We start from the raw sequence: 20,789 nt of genomic DNA, 5'->3' as shown, positions 1-20,789 counted from the left end.
TCCCCTTCAGTCTCTGGGGCAGTAGCTGGCTGGATGCAGAATGGGTCCCTCCTGCCCCTGCCCACCAGCATCTACCATGAACCTTGCAGTAATAGGCAGGTGGAGTAGGGCTACATAGGCAGGGTCTCTTTGGCCCAGAACAGAGGGTGTTTGAATATGGCTCACCGGCCCACTGGGTGATAAGAAGTTTGTGATCCGGCCCCACATGCAAAAAGGTTGGACACCCCTGCCCTAGGAAGGGGTGTGCAGGACCAGGAAGGGCACCAGCTGTAGGTCTGGCTGCAACCCCAGGTCAGGGCTGGCGAGAGCCACAGCAGCTATCCAACTCCTGCTTTGTACTCTACTTCAAGACAATACCCCACCCCATGTCAAGCAAGGAGTGGAAGGGCCTCATCTTGAATGAGAGTACATACCATGGTATCTTCCACATAAGCCTCCAGTTCAGTTACATTACTGCTGTATTTCAAGTACAGCACTGCTCCTGGCCAGGAACTCATTAAAAGGGAGGTAAAATGGGGGGGAGGATAGAAGGAAGATCAAGGTAGGAGCCACCCTGGATTGTGCAGATGGACTGGCTTTTGCTTTAAAGAAAGCAAAATACCACTCACTGCCAGCCAGCCAATGTGTAGCTTCCAAAGAATTTGCATGAGGGTGGTGGCGGCAGCAGCCGCTGCCCTTGGTCAGCAGCTAGTAAGCCTGTAGGCTTAGCCTCTGTTCCACAAGATGGAGTAGAAGGCATGCAAACCCAAGCCAAACTTGTACCAAAAGGCAGAATCCATTCTACCCAAGGGAGTCCCAGAGGCTGTTTCCTGGTATGTTAGCAGTAAAGGAACCAACAAAGCACACCACACTTCAAAAAGATGACAACGTGATCTAGAAATTGCCTTCCAGGTTACTTTAATATAAACCTCTGATGATTCAGAGTGAATAGCTGAAGGGGACTCATTCATATGCAGCTGCATGCATTATAAGAGCCATTGGTGAGTTGCTGGAATAGACCACAAGTGCCATTACCTTACAGCTCCTAGGTCATAAATATTTTGTTTCATTAGAAAGGTGATCAGACATTTTTTTTGGTTAAAAAGCAGTTCAATCACCGCATTGAACATAACCCTGCCATTCAAAGCACAAGGTGCAGGGATCCCTTTTATATCCTGCTCATGGCTCAGCTTAGTCAACATGCATGCCTGAAAAAAAACAAACTCCTAGAGACCCCTGGACACTTCTAACGCCAACAGTTTGGGCCTGGACTCTTCCTAGGAGGGCTGACCAGGAAGCAGGCAGTATTTCAGGTGGCATTTCCCATTCAGAGTACAGTGCCTTCACCGTCTTCATCTGCAGGACATCAGTCCAATCCTATTGGTCCAAGGTCAGAAGAAAACTCAAAACATCTAAAATAAACAAAGCTTTTAACAGAATTAGTCAAACTATATAAAAACAAGCCTAGGGAAATGTTCAGGCAGAAATTTAAAACAGAACAATCTTTAACCTCCATGATTAAGGGAGGGAAGTAGGGCCTTGATCAGAGCTTCTGTGGGGTTGCAGTCCCACCTGGGAACATTGGCCCTGGGCTCCCCATTTCAGCAAGGTTAGATAAAATCAAGTCTACACAGTCTCATGCAATGAACTGTTCAAACCTCTCCCAAACCATAGAACAAACACCACACACTTTTCAAGGCAGATGGAAAATGATCCCCCCCCTCCCCCAAACTGAACTGGGCAGCTTTTTCTCCTCCTTTATGGCCTAGCATACATTGCCCCTCCAATATGTGAATTAAAAGTGCTACATGCTGCCACCATCCTCTGGCTTGATCAGTTCCTCTGAGCAAAGCTGGAGCAGAGACAACACAGACACTAAACCTAAACAATGTATGCATAAAACAAACACCCTGATGTAAAACAAAACAAAAAACCCAACAACAAAAAACTTAGTGACTAAGGAGGCAGGAGTAGCCTCCTCAAAGAATGATTGTGTTCCTGTCTTGTAAGACCAGCTTACAAAACAAGTTTGAAATAAACAGTAACCCCTTGCAACACATCCCCACACTGAAGCGGTCAGCTTGCTCCTACAGGGTCACAGTAGCAGAAAAGGAAAGCATGAAGTTCTGTAGAAGCAGTCAGCCTAAAACAGTGGGCACCCTGTTGGGGAGAGAAAAATAAAGTGTAAAGCTATTTGCTCCTACAGGAGTGATGCAAGTCAGAAAATCCCAAAGTCTTCCCTTATCTCTGTATGACTACTCTTCCCAAAAGCAGCATTTAACCAGCCACTTGAGCTCAGTTTCCCACCCCTCGCCTGTACCAGGTACTTTCCAACATCTCATTCCTGTGTGTCTTTTTAGTCCAAAGCATCCTGGGATAGAAGGGATGCCCCATCCCAGAGGGCTACCAAAAAGGCACTATTGAAATTTTCATGCCTCTCCTCACCCCACCACTCCCCACAATAGCCAGCAATCCCCCTCTTGAGGGGAAAGAATCTTTCTGTGATAAGCTGTTACAAGTTACTGTGGTCTTTTTCCAGACTCCCCCCAAGCTTTTACAAACACATTTCCCACATTGTCTCACAACAGTTTAAGTCTTTCACATGTGCTAGTATGCAGCCCTTTCAGGAAAAGGTCAGCAATCCTTTTATACCCCAGTGGAAGGAACATGCAGGAGTGACTAAGCTTGTCATTAAAGTGAAAATAAAATCCCTAAATTTTTCACTGCCCTGAGCAGAATGTGTCTGCACGTGCCCCACAAGGCTGCGTAAGGACTCACCTAAAGTTTTGAGAACTTGAAATGCTGCAGCGTTCTTGGCTTTTTCATGTTCACCCAAGCCAGACTGGTCTGGCTTGATCCATATAAATCCACGGAAAGGGGAGGGATAGCCTGGAATCACCACCTGGTACCAGAACCTCATCCAGCCATCAGGATTCACTTGGACACATTTAGTCAGATACACAGGTTCCCCCAGCTGCTGCTTCTTGCACAAAGCACTGAGGTAATCCAACATGCTGGAGAGCGGCACATGCAAGGGGGAAGGCACTGGGACATCAGGCCTCTGGCTCGAAGCACCACCATCACAACCAAGCTTCAAGCCTTCAGAGGAGGTTTTCCCCAAGCTGTTACGGAGCTTCTGCTTCATCTCTGGTTTGAGCCAGTCCACATGAATTTCTTCTCCATGTAGATCCAAATTACCTGTGTAGAAGGGGACTCTAGTTTCAGTGCATCTGCACCTGCCCTCCTGAGGTACATCCATCCACCCGCTTAGTGCTCAGGAAGAGCAAGGTGAAGACAAGATGGGACAAGACCGCAGAAGTCTCATGTACCCCCTCTCCCCCCACATACACAAGAACCACGCAACTCTGGAGTTGGCTTTATGCTAATCCAATGGGTACAGAATACCATCTTTAGACCCAGCTTGTAGGGGAAGCTACCCCAATCCCAAACTCAAAGTGAGGGAACAGCAACTAGTTAGTTGACAGTTCAGACCACTCATTTCTTCTCTTAAGAGTTCTTGCCACTGGCAATTTGGCATGATCATGACACCAGTCACTGAGATAATACCAAGAGAACTGCATAGAAAGAGGCAAGATGGTCCAAATGTTGCTATTTTAAAAGAGTGATACTGGTCCTATCAGAGGGATTTTACAGATCAGTAACTAAGGCAAACACTAGTCCCAAATTAGTGCTCTAAGGACACAGACATACAATAATCAAACTATTGCAAGGTCAGTGATTGGCAATGTGTTCACAACTGTGACAGTTCAGAAGTATTTGCATGTACACTGCCAAGTGTATTCCAAGTAGAATGGTCATTTTTCAGACATTGCAGTGCTACTGAACTGTCTCCAGTGGAAAGTGCCTGGAGTTTCCCCATGATTTCCCTAGAGCAGTTACTCTCAGCCAGGGTGCCATGAGATCCCTTCAAAAGGTGCTGCATGGTGCCACAGTGTTAGCACAATTAAGTTTACAAAACATGATTCACAAGATAAACCCAGAGAATTCAAATAAAAAAAACCCACAGCTATGGGTTTCCAAGTTCTTTGCAACAGAAACTTTTAGGGGTGCACCAATAGAGAATTTAGGCACCGATACAAATATTTAAGGAGGCATATCGGCCGATACTGATCTACTAGAGCTGCCATCAGCTGGTAAATTTGGTGTGGTGGAAGAGGAGGGGGGAGGGAAGGGGCGTGGGGGGGGGATGGGGACATGGGACAAAGGAGTGGCTTGTGGGGGGGGGCAACTCCCCCTGCTGCTTGCATCCCAGGAGGGCAGAGGGGAGTGCCCCTTGGATCTGTGTGGTGCGGGGCAGGCTGCAGCTGCAGGGTGCAGCCAGAGCTGGTACTGTGTGGGACTTTTCTTGCTGGGGGCTGGGCTCAGAGTGGGTTCCAGCCACCCCAAGTTTCACTGCAGCTTCACTCCCAGCCCTGTGCTGCAGCCCAGCACAGCCTGCATTTTCCCAGTGCTTAGGTGGAGGCAGGGTGTTCAGCCAGGGCTACACTGGGCAGTGCAGAGCTGGGAGTGGTGCTGCAGCGAAATCTGGGGTGGCTGCAGCCTCCTTCCAGCACCGGAGCCTGCTACGAGTCCAGCACTGGCTTGGACTCCACCCCACAGCTGCAGCCCACCACACCCCAGGAAGATCTGGAGGTACGTGCCCCCCCACCCTCCTGGGGTGCAAGCTGCAGTAGGAGCTGCCTCTATCCCACGGGCTGCACCTCCGTCCTGCCCCTCCCCACTGGGCAACACCTGCCCCCTTTCTCACTGCAGAGGTATTGATTTGTGTCCCCCCCCCCACCCTTCCCTCCCCTCCCCTTCTGACTTCCCAGCTGAAGGCAGCTCTCCATGCTTCTTGCTCTGCTCTTTGTTGCGGCTGCGTGCAGCACAGGCATTTATCAGTCAAATTAATCAGCCCCATATCTGATATAGACGATTTTCTTTATATTGGTACAAATCCGATATCCTCTAAAAAAAAATTTTTTTTTGTGACTACATACAAATACAGTAAAAATTAAGAGCTGGCATTTTCAAACTGGTGCCTCAAGCCTTGAGAGGGAGAGGAAAACCCAAATTGGCTTGACAGAGTGGGTGGCTGCCTAAGGCATCTACCTTAAGTTGCAACTTAAAAAGAAAAAAAATTCCCTAGAAAGCCACTTAAATTTCAGTTTGTCCACCATCCAGTGTGAAGTTGCTGTGGGTGTGCTTTTAATGTTAAAACACCTGTCAGCCACTGGATGAGGGAGAACTGAGCCACTGCACAACTGTCACTTAATACCACAGAATGGCTCTCAATTCCATGCTCTGGCAATATGAACTGGCCCATTATTTGTTCATAGCCCAGAAGTAGGTGCACCCTACCCACTTGCCCGAGCAGCAAGCTGTACCAGAGCAGCCAGCTGCAGGGGGAGGAAAAGCAGCAAGCAATGCAGCGTGAGATGCCTGGAAGACTGACCAGACTAGTCACAGAAAGCTCAGTGTCAGCACAGAAACATTGCATTGGTTTAAGACAATATTACCCAGGTATACTTTTGAAGCCTTCTAGGAAGTTTGAGCTGGCTTGTATACCTGGGCATTTGCCACTTAAGACATTTAAAATGACCCAAATGTTGCATGTTCACACCACACAACTATGCTTTGATATCTAGTAAGTGAAAAATCTTTGCTGCTGTAGAATCTATAACTACTGTGGTATTCTTCCCTTTTTCCTCCCTTACCCAGTCACACCCCTCTATGGTGATTTTAAAAGTACCTTCTGCTAGAGTTTTCTTGGCCATGGCAGCAGCCCAGTGAGAATGGTATTTCAGCACAGCAAGCTGTCCCTGCTTCCTGGAGGGGTTGGGATACAGGGACACATTCTTGACTCCTGTGGTCACCTCTTGTAACACCATCTGCAGCTGTCCCAAACTCACTGAGGAGGGGAGGCCATCCATACAGAGCTCACATTTCTCCGTGCTCTTGCAGACCATGATGAGGCAGCCCTTCTGCACCTCAAAATTGTTCAGAGTTGTAATAGCCACCTGTGCGCTACGGCAATCACTGTACTTAGCATAAGCAAAGCCACGGTTGAGCCCACTGAATGTCATCATCAGGCGGAACTCGTAAAGTTTTCCAACACTTTGGAAGAGAGGGATCAGTTTGTTTTCATACATGTCTTGAGGGAGCTTTCCAATGAAGACCTCTGAGCCAGATGGTGGGGGATCTCCAACCCAGCCTGCAGACATACATAAATCCAATAAAGAGGCAATGAAAAAAAATACCTAGTTTCAGGCACCTTGCCTTACGTATCCAGAGACTGTGGTACAAGAATACTGCAACTCTTTGTAGTGCAGCCAAGCTGGACCTCAGCTTATCTGAGGCATTATATGCCTACAACAGATCCCACTGAACCAACCTTTGCAGCACAGGTACCATTTCTGCAAAGGATTGGTCATGTGATGGGGCAGAAACAAGACTGCAAGTTCAGGGGCACTGCTGCTCAGAGGAGAAAGAAGACAACCCTCTTCACTACGAAGCCACTTAAAATTCCCCACTCACTGTTGTTATCTCCATGGAAACCATGAGCAGGTTTGTCAGTTTAGTACTAGTTAGGCCCTGCTACACATTTAAGTTAAAGCTGAATAAAAACCAGCTAGAGTCAGTACACTTTCTCAAGCAATAATTCTATAGCTGGTTGGCTCTTTACATCTGGATAGTCATTTTTATTGTGTGACAATTGCTTTGCATGTGTAGCCATTCTAAAAAAATATTGTGCAATTCACCAGTCAACTGGATATTATATTTGATGTGTAGTAAGGGCAACAGAAAAAGGTAGTTTGTCTGCAACTAAAGTTAAGACACTCCAAAGCTTTCTACCTACCTGGTGGAGGACCTCCATACTTTCTCTGACCATTGACTTGTACCAGGTGGATGCCAGTCTCTTTCACCCAGGCCAGCAGAGCTGTTTTATTGGCCTGATTGATGGTATCACTCCACATCTGTGAATGAGTGAGAGTTTATCCAAGACTGGGAAGCCTCAGAGGTAAGGCCAGCTGTGGTAGGAATACCCCCTCCCACCATAAGCATTCACATGCATTACTACCCTCTACCAGAACAGAGACTAACCAGTAAAAAAGATGATTTATTATAGATATACGCCACCATGGGCAGATCTACGATTTTGAAAAAGAGCGGTACAGATGGGTGTGATCATCACCACATATTGACTCAACTTTTTTTCCAGTTGAGAGAAAATTATAAGATTTACTGACATCCTAGGGACTCAATGCTATGTCATTCACTTTAAATCAAAGCAAGAGCAAATATAAGCTTTATTGCAAGGTATATAAAAGGTAACAAATTGGTATATTTAAAAAAAAAAAAAAACAAAACGAACCACCACAAATAAACCTGTAAGTGAAGCAAGTTATCCAAAATAGTGTTTTATTAGTTCTGTAACCATTAGATGTAAATTTAACTATTTTACTCAGATCCATAAAACAAAATCTAGCCTTGAGCATGTTGACAGTGCATCCAACACTTCACTGTCAGTCACTTACACACCTGAGTTAATGTTCACTTGAGTTAATGTTTCTAATTCTAGCTTAAAAACCTTCTGCAGGGCTGTTACAGAGAGAGAACCTAGAAGAAACACAGCAAAACAGCAGAGGAAAGGATAACTTGATTACTGGAACATTGAGAGCATTAAACCTCCCCCCCCCCAAAAAAAAAAAATAGATCTTTAACATTTGTTGAGTAATGAGAAATTAGCAAGAATAAGGTACATTATGATTAGGGACCTACTCAAGTCGCAATTTCACAGAAAACATGAAAATAGGCATTTTCTGCAAAAGATGACAGGCTCGTTACAAAACAAAGAGAAAAACCAATACTTACCAGCAAGCAGAGAAAAGGGCAGGAAGCAAGTGAGAGATAGTCTATGATGTAGGCTCAGCACAGGTGCCAAATCAAGAAAGCAACAGGGTTTGGGTGCCATCTTTTAAGCAACTGAAGCCTAAGGAGGACTGAGCAGGTATGAACAGTGAAAAGAAATCCTCCAACATGGCCAAATAAATTTCAACTCTGGACAGTGGAAAAGGGTATCCTGCAGGGACCTTGCATGCAGATGGAAGCAGACTCTTCTGTACTGCCTGCAACAGGTCTCTGGATGTGTTGAGAAAAAACAGTATAGATCAGACAAGCGTGGACATTTGGTTCCCCAGAGACAAGTAGCAGCAGCACAACTTGTGCTGCAGCCATTTGCCCTGGAGAATGCCTGTGCCATGTGTGCTTTAGCATGTGTAGGGCCCTGAGAAAAATTACAATTTCGCAGACTGCATGAAAACTGTGACATTTGCTCCATACTGCAGTTAAGGCTCACAAGACTACACGGCAGAAGGCTGGGGCTAATAAGGCTTAGCTGCCCACCAAATGCGAGGCAGCACAGAGGGCCGCAGGGCAGCCCCAGGCTCCAGGTGGCTGCAGCTGGGTGCCGTGCAGACAGACATGGAGCCTGCAGGAGGCTGGAATTGCAGAATTGCAGGCAGGTGGAGCACTACCCACCACAGCAGGTAAGTTGGGGAAGGAGAACAGACATGGGAAGGGGCAGATCTAGGCCTCCAGAGTAAGGGAGGGAATGGGGCCCTAGGGTGGGTGGTGGGATGCTCCATGCCTGGGCAGCTTGTCCAGGGGGACTTTCAGTGCTGTGCGCAGCTCAGGAGAGGCCCAGGGTCATGCACCACCCAGATTTGTGTGCAGTGTGGAGGTGGGCTGGACTCTGCACACCACTGCCAGTGCCTTGGGAGCCAGCTGCTGCCGGCTCCTAAGGCAACAGCAGCAGGGCGCAGATCCCAGCCCGCAGCAGCAGCCTGCCTCTTCCCCACACACAAACCCAGGGGACACTCCTGAGGTGTGCACAGTGTCGGGAGCCTCCCCATGTTCCTTAACGTGCTGCCCGGGCTCCAAGCATCCCACCATCTGCTCCAGGGCCCCATTTACTCCAGCCCCTGCCCCACTCCCTCCCTCACTGTGGGGTCCTCGATCTGCTCTATGCCTGTTCCCTGACTTACCTGCTCGGGTGGGCAGTGCTCTGCATGCCATTTGGCTGCAATCCTGGTTGCCTGCAGGCTCCATGTCTGTGAGTGCCACTCTACCTTCCCCCCCCAAACACCCTGCAGCTGCCCACAGCCTGTACTCTGGCTGCCCTGTGGCCCTCTGTGCTGCCCCATGTATGGGGGGGGCTAAGCCCTGTTAGCCCCAGGCCTCCACCACCTCTGGCTGAGTGCCTGCCTGCTGCACTTGTGCGGGTAAAGTATTTTTGATGGAACATTCACAGAACTACCGCAACTCACTTGCCAAGGTATTTCCGTGAATATTCTTTGAAAAAATGATACTTTATCCACACACACACACACACACGCCACAAAATTTCCAATAAGAAATCTGCGATTTTCTCAGGGCCCTAGGCATGTGGCAAGTTATCCAAGGTAGGGTAGGGGAGGCCTGGGGGCTCCACTTTTGAGTGGTGTGCCCTGCTCCATTTTTTTTCCTCCGGAGGGTTTCCGCCACTGTGTGCACCTCAGGAGTGCCCCCTGGATTTGTGAGTGGAGCACAAAAAAAAGAGAGCCTATGGAAAACAAAAGCAGAGCAGTACATGCATGGGCAACACACCCTTGCAGTGCAGAGAACATCTAGATGTGTGGTGTGTGGCACTGCAGACGTGTCTGCAGTGCCACATACTGCACTCATCTGGACATGGTCTTAAGAATCCTAGGTGCACATGAAGTGAAAGGCTGCTGCAGAGGCTGAGGATCAGAGCAAGAAATAAGCAACCATGTTCTCACTCTTTAAGAAGACCGCATAAAGCAGCCTGGCAAGGCAAGTGGAAGCATTTTCTCTTGTGGAGGCTTTCACAGCAGTGAACAACCTGCTGGAGAAACTTGATCACCTTTAGATATGTGAAGGCTCAGAAAAAAAAAAAAAACCCAGGAAAAATGTTTTCCCGTTATTTTTCAGGAAAAATTGAAAAAAAATTAAAAAAAAACCCCCCTCTTAAATATTTTCTTTTAGAATAATGAATAAAAATTCATAAAACAATGTGTTCATATATTCCTATCCTTTACGCCCCAAAAAGGAGTTCTAATAACTATGTAATAGGAAGACTTTTATGTAAGACTCAACAGTATCAGATCATTACAATTCCTGTACACTGAGGACGAGCAGTATAGTACAACTGTCAAATGCAAGAGCAAGATGCGTTTCTGCCACCAGGGAACACTGCCATTTTCATAAGAGAAGGAAAAAGAATTCAGTGCTGCCTTTGCTTGAGGACTTCCTCTGTTGCTGACTTTTGATCTAAAGCAAGGGTGGGCAATTATTTTGGGTGGAGGGCCGCTCACCCAGTTTTGGCAAGCTTTCAAGGGCCACACAGGTAGCCCTGCCCTGGTGCCCCACCCCTTGACAGGTGTCTCACCCCCTGGTCACCATCTTGGGACCAATGTCTTGGGACCAATGTCCCAGGGCCAGCACTAGCAGATCCCAGAGCAGGGTGCAGGCTGGCAGGGGTCTGCAGAGCCAGGCTGGGCTGTACCAGCAGGGAGAGGAGGGAGCTAGCCCAGCTCCATAGAGCCCCTGCTGGCTTGGACCCTGTACCCTTGCTACCCTGCTGGTGCTGGCCCTAGGACACCGGTGCAGGCCCCATGCTCCTGCGCCCGCTCACTCCCAGTGCCCCCCCAGCCCCAAGGTACAAGCAGGGGGCAGCGCACACCCCTGACTCCCTGCTCACCAGCAAGGAAAGAGCTGGTGCTGAGTGCAGGGAAAAGCAGCCCCTCTCCCACTCCGTGTCCAGTGCTCACTGCTGCAGAGGCTCGCAGCCTGCGTGGGGCTGTCCTGAGACAACAGACAACACCACAGGTAAGAGCCCCCTGCAGTGAGGGAGGGAGTGATGCTCGGACAGGACATGGGACAGAGCTATGGCTCATCCGGGGGGGTTGGGGGGACAGGCAGCTCAGGGTTGCACCGGGCTCTTCCCAGCATGGGCAGGACTAGGTTGCACTTGATGCGGGCAGCAGCACTGCTGGGAGGGGGGCTATAGCCTCCCCAAAATTTGCCATAGCCCCCCTAACCCCCACTGCTGTCGCCTGCCCCGAGCATAGCCTGGTTTAGCCCCCACCAGGAAGAGCCAGGCGAAGCCCCAGGCCCAGCCAGCAGCAGCCCTCCCCACCCCATTCACAGATCCAGGAGCATACAGCCCCCATGCCCTTCCAGTGGTGCATACTTGGGTGGCAGCCCCCCCCCTCCAGACAAGCCACAGATCCATTCTGTGCCCTGCCCTGGCTGGGCAGCCCCATCCCCAATCTCTCCCTCACTGCAGGGGCCTTGATCTGCCACCCTCCCTCCACCCCCCATGCCCCTTCCCCTCATCTCCCCTTCCACCACAACAGATTTACCAGTTGGGCGCAACTCTCTAAGCTGCCAGTCTGTGCTCCTCACACCTACATGCTGCGCTGCAGTTGCGCACCTGCACGAGGCATTTGTCAGCTACATCAGGCAAAAAAAAAAAAAAAAAAAGCCGATTTCCAGTACAGTAAGTTTTCTTTATAAATCGGTGCCAATCCAACATTGGATCGATGCATCTGTGTACCTCTACTGCTTACATGAACTTTGTCAAAGACTGCCAGAAGCCTGTGCCTGGGGACTCTTTCTGACCAGTTTCTACATCTGTACACCCTGGCAAAACAATGCCCCACTGTTTCAACAAACTCAGTGTACAGACAAGTGTTCATCCCAGAGAGACAGGCAATGTCAGCAGCAACTGCTGGTGGATACTTGCATGCTAGCATTTAACAGCTAGCATGAACTGCCTGTCTCAAGGTTAGCATTGATTAAACTCCTTTTTACAATGTAATTTAATAAAGTATGGTGATGGTATTAGTTATAGTTCATGTTGTATATAGCTTTACTTTCATAAGCCACTTCAGTTTAGAATTTAATTGAATGCGTATATTGCTTAGTAATGTGTCAATTAATGGCTTCCACGTGCTTAAACTGGGATGAGAGGTGGGACTGCTAGGGCCCCTTGGCCTCAAGCATGGGGGACCCTGCTGTGATAAGCCCACCAAAATGATGGCCAGCCCCACAATCAACCTGTGAAATCAGCTGCCTGACTCCTTGATTTCAATAGGTCCCTAATTATGATGAGCCACAAAGTCAACCTACTCCCCCAACATTTCCTACATAGAAATGCTGATGCCTTTCTGGGGCAGTTGGTTTTAAAGTTTGGGTGAAACAGGAATCCAAAGGAAGAATGGGGGTAGGAGGTGCAACCACACCACCGTACCCACATCCACCCCTGTATGCCACCCTTCTCAAAGGCTCAGGGCAGTTTATTCCAAGACCAAATAGTTTACATGAAGCAAGGGGGAACAAAACAGACTTCCTAAACTAGTATACTCCAACTTTTGATCTCATGAGCCAGATGACTGGGACAGAGCTGGTCCAAGGGCCTGATCAAGACCCACATGCCAGAATTAGGCCCTGGGGTTCAGCACTACTCTCTTCTAACTCTGTACATTGTAACTTGGCTCTGGGGCCTGATACTGCCCTCTCCAAGCCCATATCTCAGGATTTGACTCTGGGGCCTGGTACCATCCCTGCCTAGCGCTGCCTGCTAGGATTAGGTGCTGATCCAGTGCCACTGCTCTCCTGCTGCCAAATTTCTGGACCTGTGGGGAGCCCCGTCAGCCAAATGACATGGGCTGGAGGTTGGATGTGGCCCATGTTGAATATCCCTGCCCTAAACAATATTACAACTTAGCCTTGCTTACACCTGCCCAAGTAAGCCAGCCTTACAGGACTTCCAGAGCCTGAGCATCTGGTGGTGTTACCCGTCAGCTCTGTGTCCTTGGGGGAACCCTGGCACCAGCCTGATGGACTTAAAGGACTTTTTCTCCCGCACCCCAACCAGAACCAAACAGAAGAAAGGTATAATAGGCATATCAGGCCATATGTTCCCCAGTCCCAGTATGGGAGGCCTATTTAAACTTGATTGACTAAAACACGGTAGCTGGGCTGGGGAATGACAACGCAAGAGACCGGGTATGGGTGACATTTGAACAGTGGTTAAGGATTCATCACACTGTTCAGCCTGTTGGAGCCCTGACAACAAATGCTGTCATACTTTTTCCAGGATGACTGGTGGAAGTCCTCACTACAAATTTTATGAACATGCCAAGTAATCCCCTTAAGTATGTTAAAAGACTACAGTAAGATCTGAAAGTCATGCTAAGCTGAGGCTTATTCACAACAGGTAAAATATAAAACACTGATGCTGACTTAGTCTAGCTATGCTTGCACTGTGATTTGAGAAGAAATAATGCAGTATCCCTTCTAGTTATAATAATTTCAAGCCAGCTCCAGGTGTCCGGTTACTCCTTAAAACTTTGTTTTTCAATCAGTTTCTTGAGATGTTCCAAACCAGATAACCCTCTGTCACTGAAAAAAGGCAATGCATTTAAATAGAAACTGTTTATATAAAACAGCATTTTCCCTGTTAATTATGGCTTGGGAGCCTCTTGATTTACACAATTAAAAGAATGCTTTGAAGAGGCTGGACTAAGGGTATAAAAAAAAAACAAAACAAAACAAAAAAAACAGTAAAGCAGCAAACTGTGCTTCGAGAGGGAGAAATCTCTCCGACACCATCCGCTGTTGTTCTTAAGAAGCTGGGATAAACAGACTGTCTCTCTTGGTCACCTGTTTAACCTTCAGGTATCATGTTAGGAATTTTGCCCGTCAACAAAACACCCAAGTGCCTTGGAACAGTGAGATCCCAGCTCTCTCTCTCTCAGCATAGCTTTCTGAACCTGAATTTTATTAGTTAAGCTTGAGCTAGGTTTCCTCCAATACTCAAGTGAACCAGGGTAATATTGTAATTGTTTTTCTTTCATGGTTATTACTACTAGTACCATTATAAATTTCATATACTTAGCAATAAATAACTTTTATAGTCAAACTGGTAGTAACTGGGTGTATTTTTCCTTCTCTACTTCCCCTTCCCCACTTGCTCTGCAGCAATGCTTCTTTTACCCAAGCCAAGGATCCCTGTAAAGCCCAAAAATACTGTGGAGTCCGCTCATCAAGAGGTTATCACTACTAGAATAGTTAGGGAAAAAGATTGGGACATGCCGAGTTTTACACACATAAGGGAATCAGCCTATACAAGCTGATCGACCCAGTTTGGCTCAGACATGCCCTAATGAACTGAATGCTGGCCCATGAGGGTGTCAGCTGGACACCCAGGCTGATTCAGAGGTATTCTGTTCACCTGCACATTTGTGTCAGACCGCATTTTATTGTTTCCCTGATTAACTGATTCCTGGCATATGAGGGTGTCAGCCTGTACATGCTGATCAACCCAGCCAAGTCAGGCATGTCACAGAGACACAGACACATTTGGTGGCTGGAGGAACCCAGCCCTATTGAAACAGAGTCCTGCAAGATAGCTCCATTGAGGGATGAAGACTTGCAGAAGGGAGAGATAGAGCTCCATACAGAAACCCAAGTAACACAAGCAGCACACTGATAGAATTACCAGACCAGACTGATAGAGACCTCAGAAATGTACCCCTAAAAAGTGAGCGCACCCAGAAGTGACGGGCAAATCTGGTAATAGTGGGTCTCAAGGCAGGAGTTCCAAAGCAGAGAACCAGATATCAGGAATAAACCTCCATGTTTTTGCCAAGTTAAATTGGCACAATGATGGTACTTGCCAGAGGTTGTTCTCAGCTGACCTTGTGGATCATGACAGGACACAAGGGAGAATAATCTTGTAGGTATACAAGCCATTTATGGATGAACTGTCTTTCTCCCCATGTCAAAAGGGGAACATTAAGAAGCCAGACAAGACTTACTATGCAAGATGCAAGGCTCTCTTAGGGTGATAACTTATTGGACTAACTGCAGAGTTGGGACAGAGCTAGACAAGCTTTCAAATACAAAATATTCTTCTTCAGGTCTGAGGAATAAAAACTAGTCTATACAGCTGGTCCAACAGAAGATATCACCCTAACAAATCCTTGTCTCTGGCATAATTCCTGGACAGCTACAACACCATTCTCAACACTGCCAAGGCTCACTATGTCAGAAATCTACAAAGAGTCCCCTTTCATCAAGGACCATTTCCCTGGTCTGGTGCTACGGCACCATACCATGATGTAAATGTCATCAAAGGAGTCCATCTACTCCACTCATGTAAGAACCATGGAAGCATCCTGCTCCCCCCAGCTCAGAATTTGAGGTGAGATGGAAACAGAGGTTCTCACTAGAAAGAAGTGGTTTAAAGTAAAGCAAAATGCATAAAGCCAACCAAGTAGTGAAGAAATAGCCACCACCTACCAGCCTCAATTTGATCTGAAACAGCACTGGCATGGAAAATGATTGTCAGTTTGACTTATTCATATCAGTGAGAAGCTGCATTCTTCGTTTTACATTTTTTTCCCCAGCTGAAAGGATGCAAAAAAAGGTAGCTACCTGACCTAACCCAAATATACCAGCTGTTTTCTTAGTTACAAAGTTACTGAAACTAAGAAAAGGATTTGAAACCCTAAGCACGTGACAGTAGAAAGTTTAAATTTAGTCTTTATGAAATTCTTGGGTAAAATAGATACAACCCCTTGAATAGATGTTCTTATTTTGATTTAAGAAGGAACTCAAATAAGACATCCACAAACACTAACTTGGAATTGGGCAAATTGAAGAGTCACTATTGGGTTTGTCCCAGGGACATAGGATCGGGCAAGGGGGAAGCCACACCTGCAGGCAGACCCCAGATAAACGAGAAGGGAAAAAACCCACCCGTTGCAGGGCTCTGAAGAAGCGTGCCGGGGAGAATCACCCTCTTGGTTTATCAGCCATGCTCACCTACAGCTGAGACTGGGCGACACCATCAAATGTTATCCGACAGGGATAAAAGCCAGCCCCGAGAGCACGGGAACAGGCATGCCAGGAATAAAGAGCACAGCAGGGAGACAAAGATCTGGCATGAGGTGAATTGGCAGCTGCAGCGGAGACTGCGAGCCCTCCCCACCACAGAGAGAAGCAGCACCAGCCAGGGGCAAGAGAGCTGGCACAGAGATGAGAGGCGGCGGTGGCAGGAGCTGTCACAGCCACCACTGGGAGTGACCAGCTCAGGATCGAGCTGGAGAGACCAGCCGAGAGATCGGCAGCTGCAGGAGCCGCTGAGCACAGCGGTAACAGGTGCAGCAGAGGCGCCGAGCTAAAAAGGGCTCCAACAGGAGCTGAAGGAGATTCCAATTGGGGCGGGAGCGCGGGTCCCAGCCCAGGGAATGTGCCCACCGAAGGCACCAGGGAAGTGGAGTCGGCAAGCCTATGGAACTAGGGCTCCTTTGCTTCCCCACCTGCCCCAGTTCCTTTCTTCTTTTTCCCTTGTGTTTTTCCCCCTCACTCTTTTGTTCCCTCTTGGTCTTCGTTGGTGGGGCTTAGGGATCCTCACCATTGGCCTTGTGTCATGGTGATGGCGTAGATTCTTTAGTTTTCCTTTTTTCTAGTTCTGTTTTCTTTCACTGCCCAGCGCGGGTTTACCCAGTGCTTTCCACTGGGCTTCGGGAGACCATGGACCTTGACAGGATCGCAGGGTGCTGTGAACAGAGCGGCAGTCAGTGGCATCCTCCTGGAATGTCCAGAGAATGTCTCGGAAGACAGGATGTCTCAAATCTGCCTGGACCCAGGTGGAACCTCAGACATTATTCTGCAACAAAGGGGACATAGGTGCCAAAGAGGATCATCGTCCAAGGGTTGGTTGCAAAGAGATCTGGAGGTCCATCTCAAAGGGTGGCACACGGCCGGGGTGGAGAGCCCCACGGACACTCACCAAGGGACGTGATGACTCTGGAGGCACCCTCAAAAGAGACCCCCTACACTAAAGATCCATCCCAAGTCGTGAAAGGTGAGTTTGGGGGCCACTCTGAAGGTGATTGAGGGACCCTCCAGGGCCTACACGAGGCTCCTTGGCATGCAGGTACAGATGCCTGTGCAAAGGTGGCGCAAGAGCGGATCAGAGTGGAGGCGGGCACAGGGTTACAGCGATGCAGGCAAGCCCTTTGGAGAAGATCACTCTTAGGCAGGGGTGGGCAATTACATGGGTAGCCCTGCCCCTTGACAGTTGCCTTTCCCCTGGTTGCCACACTGGGACGGGAAGTCTGGCCTTCTAGTCCCTGACCTTTGCCACTGGAAGTCCCTCTCCTTGCCCTGGAAGTAGTCCTTTTGGGAGGAAGGGTGCTGTGATCTGGAAACCATGAAGAATACACCCCCACACCCAAATACACACACACACAAAAAATCCACTATAACCTATTTAAAAATATTTTTCTACTGATTTCTACATTCACAAAAATGTCTATCTAGAGGTGGCTGCATAATAGCTTAAAACACACAGTAGGAGTGTATTTTATGTGGACAGTAAGGGGGTATAAGTGGCAGTGTGGTTGGGAAGAGTGTGTGCGAGTTTGTGCATGTGTGTAGACAGTGGGTGTGGGTATGGTGGCTGGGTGTGTGCTGAGAGAGCCAGGGCCGGACTGCCAGCTCCATAGCACACAGCTCTAAAACACTGCATGTGAGCTTCACACGATACAGCCAGGCAGACCACGCTCCACGCTTTTACAGCCCCACCCTGGGTCTCTGCCAGTCCCAGGGCACTTGCACAGGCTCTGTTTCCACCCACAACCACCTTTCCCTGCATTCCTTCCTGCAGGCTTGCCTGTTGCTCCCTGCAGCCCCCCTGCTTCCTGCAGTGCTTCCCATGGCCTTCTGCTAGTGCCCACCTCCTGCTACAGCCCCCTTGTGACTCCACTGCCTGCCACAACTGTCGCTCCATCTGCCGGAGCCGCTCATGGCTATACTGCCCACTGGGGCCCACTGCGCCTGTGCCGCCACCGCACACTGGGGCTCTATTGCCTAGTCCTGGCTCTGCCACCCACCAGGGCCCATCTCCTGCTGTGGCTCTGCTGCCTCCTAGGGCCCACTGCCTCCCCACCACCCAGCTGCGACTCTGCTGCCTGCAGGGGCCTGCTGTGGCTCTACCGCCCACTGGGGCTCCACCGCGTACTAGGTCCTGCTGCGGCTCTGCCGCCTGCCGGCTCCCACCACTTGCTAGGGCCTGGCTATGGCTCTGCCACCTGCTACTGCTCCACCACCCACTGCAACCCCACCGACTGCTGGGGCCTACAACAGCTCTGCTGCCTCCCAGGTCTCACTGCAGGCCAGCCACCCGCTGGGGCCCAGTTGTGGCTCTGCCACCTGTTGGGGCCCACTGTGCTCCCTGCTGGGGCCTGCCACAGCCTCACTGCCTTCCGGGGACCACCGTGGCTCTGCTGCCCGCTGTGCACCCCGTGGGTCCCACGGGACCCTGCAGCTGCCACTTCCTGTGCTGCTCCCCACAGCCCCCCTGCCACCTCACCGCTTCATGCAACCCCCACCTCTCCCCATAACCACCACTTCCAGCCACTCTTACCTTATTTTCCAGTCAGACAGAGAGAGAGGGAACAGCTCAAAGGGCATGGGGCCAGAAGCTGTAGAGGCTTCTGGTTGGGGGCTGAGGGCGGGAAGGGGGTTGGGTGGAGCCGGGCTAGCCTTGCTGCTCAGCCACAGGCTTCCGCTGGGTCCTGCTGATGCTGGTCAGCTGTCATCTTTGACAGGCAGCCACAGGCAGATATAAAATAAATTTTCTAAAATTTTTAAAGGCTTTGCAGGTCGGATAGAATGGGCTGGCAGGTCAGATCCGGCCCACGGGCTGTATTTTGCCCACCCCTGCTCCTACGTGTTCCTGCAGTTAAACCTTTAGCTTTAAAGGTCTGTGCGAGTGTGTAAATAAGAGTCTCCAGCTTCTAGAAGGAAGTAGAGATTCAACTTGTAAATGCAAAACAACATGTCTCTTGGAAAGGAATCAGCTGCCCACTACAGCCAATTTAACAAAGCATGGCAACATGAGGTGCCTGAAATTTGTCTGCACAGGACTGGCAGTCAGTATAGCAGAACCATCTAGACCAGCATGTCTCAGCCCATGGGTTGCGAACCAAATGTGAGTTGCAAGAACATGTAAAAGGGTCACAAACAAACATAAAAAATAGATCAAATTTTAAAAGGAGAAATACATGGGGAACTGGCTTTTCCCTTACAGGTGGGCAGAGTTCCAGCCTGAAGAGGGGTTGCTTGGGGCCCCCCACCCCACACACTGGGGGGGCTGGGACCTGAGGGTGGGGCAGCAGGTCAGGAGTGAGGGGCACTGGGTCAGGACTAGCTATTGATGTTTACAAATGGGGCCTGGTACAAAAAAGGTTGAGAATCACTGATCTAGACCAGTGATTCTCAGCCAAGGTGCTGCAGTAATATCAGCTGAGGTGCTGCCCTGTTAGATGTGCAAGTGTGTTTCACAAAAACCCAAACAGGAATCCATAATATCAAATGGGCTTTCTGATATGTTCTGGTTGATCAGACTTCTTTGCAACAGAAAGACTGCACTTTGGTTTGTTTTTTTTTGACAGTGGGAAAAAAAATTGAAAACCAACAGCTAGCATTTTCAGAGAGATGCCTCCAATGCAATGAGGTTGAGCACCACCTACCTAGACTGGGATGCAGTTGCAGCCCAAGGAGACTGACAGGCAGGGTAGCTGAACCCCCATAGGGATTGTTAAACCTGGAGAACATTACTAGAAATTCAATTCCATTTGTGGTCTCCAAAGTTCAGAGGATGCAGGACAGACCCCTTTAACTCAGAACAGAGTCTCTTCCCACCAACAGCAGAACCCAGACAGGACCCCACCTAGGCTTTCCACACAAATCTAGAGATGTTGCCAGCCCCTAGGTTGGGGGGGAGGACCACGAAAGAGCCATATGCGGGGCAGCAATGGAGAGAGGAGAAGGAAGACGAGAGCTGAAGCTGGAAGAGTAAAACGGAGCAGATGAGGGGAGCAAGGCAGAACCAGCCTCTCCACAGCAGCTGCAAGGGAAGCCCAGTGCAGCTCGGAGCCCTGCACAAGCCACAGGGGTGGCAGCTCGAGGCCCGGCCCCTCGCAAGACGACACGCGCGGCCCGGCAGTTGCAGCAGCGCGGAAAGGGCCGGCGGCTCCGCGCCCCGGACCCGAGGAAAGGAGGCGGCCGGTCCCGCGCCCCGACACACGACGCCGAAGGGGCTCAAGGCACCCGCGGGGCAACCTGAGAGAGCCGCGTCCCGGCAGCGGTGGGGCCTGGGGCGCCCGCCCCGCGCACGGGCCATCGCCGCGACCGGAGAAGCCTCATGGGCCGCAGCCTCTGCCCCTGCCCGACGCTGCCGGCTCCCGGGGCACGAGGGACTGTCCGGGCAGCAGACGCGCCCGAGCGGGGTTGCCGGCGCCCGGGGCACGAGGGACTGTCTGGGCAGCAGACGCGCGCGAGCGGGGCTGCTGGCGCCACGGGCCGAGCGAGGCCGCCACGTGCTCAGCAGCTGGAGCCCGTCGGCCCGACGCCTCCAGCCCCGACCAGGCCCCAGCACCTACCTGCCCCTCCATGGCGAGCGCTGCCGTCGAGCTGAAAGGGGCGGGTCCCGGCCCCTTTATAGCCCCCGCCCCGCCCCGGCCTCGAACCTTCCAGCGGCCCCGCCCCGCCCCGCCCCGCCCCCCCCAGCAGAGCCACCCCCACCCGCCCGCGGGAGTGGCGACTTGGGTGTGTTGTTCGTCCCCCGCCGAAGGCGACGGGACAGGCCGTGGGGCGCTGGCTCCCTCTGTCTGCCCGCTGGCACCACCTTCTAGCGGCCGCCGCCGCCGCCGCCTCCCCCGCGGGCA

The 20,789-nt window shown here is 50.2% G+C and overlaps 1 protein-coding gene across 2 annotated transcripts; it reads right to left on the bottom strand.

The window, feature by feature from the left end:
* Positions 1-880: 880 nt before the first annotated feature.
* DND1 (DND microRNA-mediated repression inhibitor 1) lies at positions 881-20,558 on the bottom strand. Of its 2 annotated transcripts, none has more exons than XM_014606545.3 (5): positions 20,505-20,558; positions 6,839-6,956; positions 5,732-6,193; positions 2,758-3,177; positions 881-2,139 (listed from the first exon to the last, which is right to left on the bottom strand). In XM_014606545.3, the coding sequence occupies exons 1-5, from the start codon at positions 20,514-20,516 to the stop codon at positions 2,123-2,125; spliced, it is 1,029 nt and encodes a 342-aa protein (XP_014462031.1). In that variant the 5' UTR covers positions 20,517-20,558; the 3' UTR covers positions 881-2,122. The 2 variants fall into 2 exon arrangements, with proteins under 2 accessions (XP_014462031.1, XP_019342637.1); XM_019487092.2 differs by lacking the exon at positions 20,505-20,558 and adding an exon at positions 7,522-7,591.
* Between the last annotated feature and the right edge of the window lie 231 nt (positions 20,559-20,789).

This window comes from Alligator mississippiensis, chromosome 9 (genome assembly GCF_030867095.1).
Source record: "Alligator mississippiensis isolate rAllMis1 chromosome 9, rAllMis1, whole genome shotgun sequence".
Taxonomy (NCBI): Eukaryota; Metazoa; Chordata; order Crocodylia; family Alligatoridae; genus Alligator; species Alligator mississippiensis.
Note: the sequence above shows the minus strand (reverse complement) of the source record. Positions and strands in the feature narration are given on the sequence as shown.

Coding starts and splice junctions, on each gene's coding strand:
- DND1 (XM_014606545.3), bottom strand. Junction 6,194..6,838: donor GTATGGAGGTCCTCCACCAG/GTAGGTAGAAAG, acceptor GTATGTCTGCAG/GCTGGGTTGGAGATCCCCCA. Junction 3,178..5,731: donor CAAGAAAACTCTAGCAGAAG/GTACTTTTAAAA, acceptor CCTTCTACACAG/GTAATTTGGATCTACATGGA.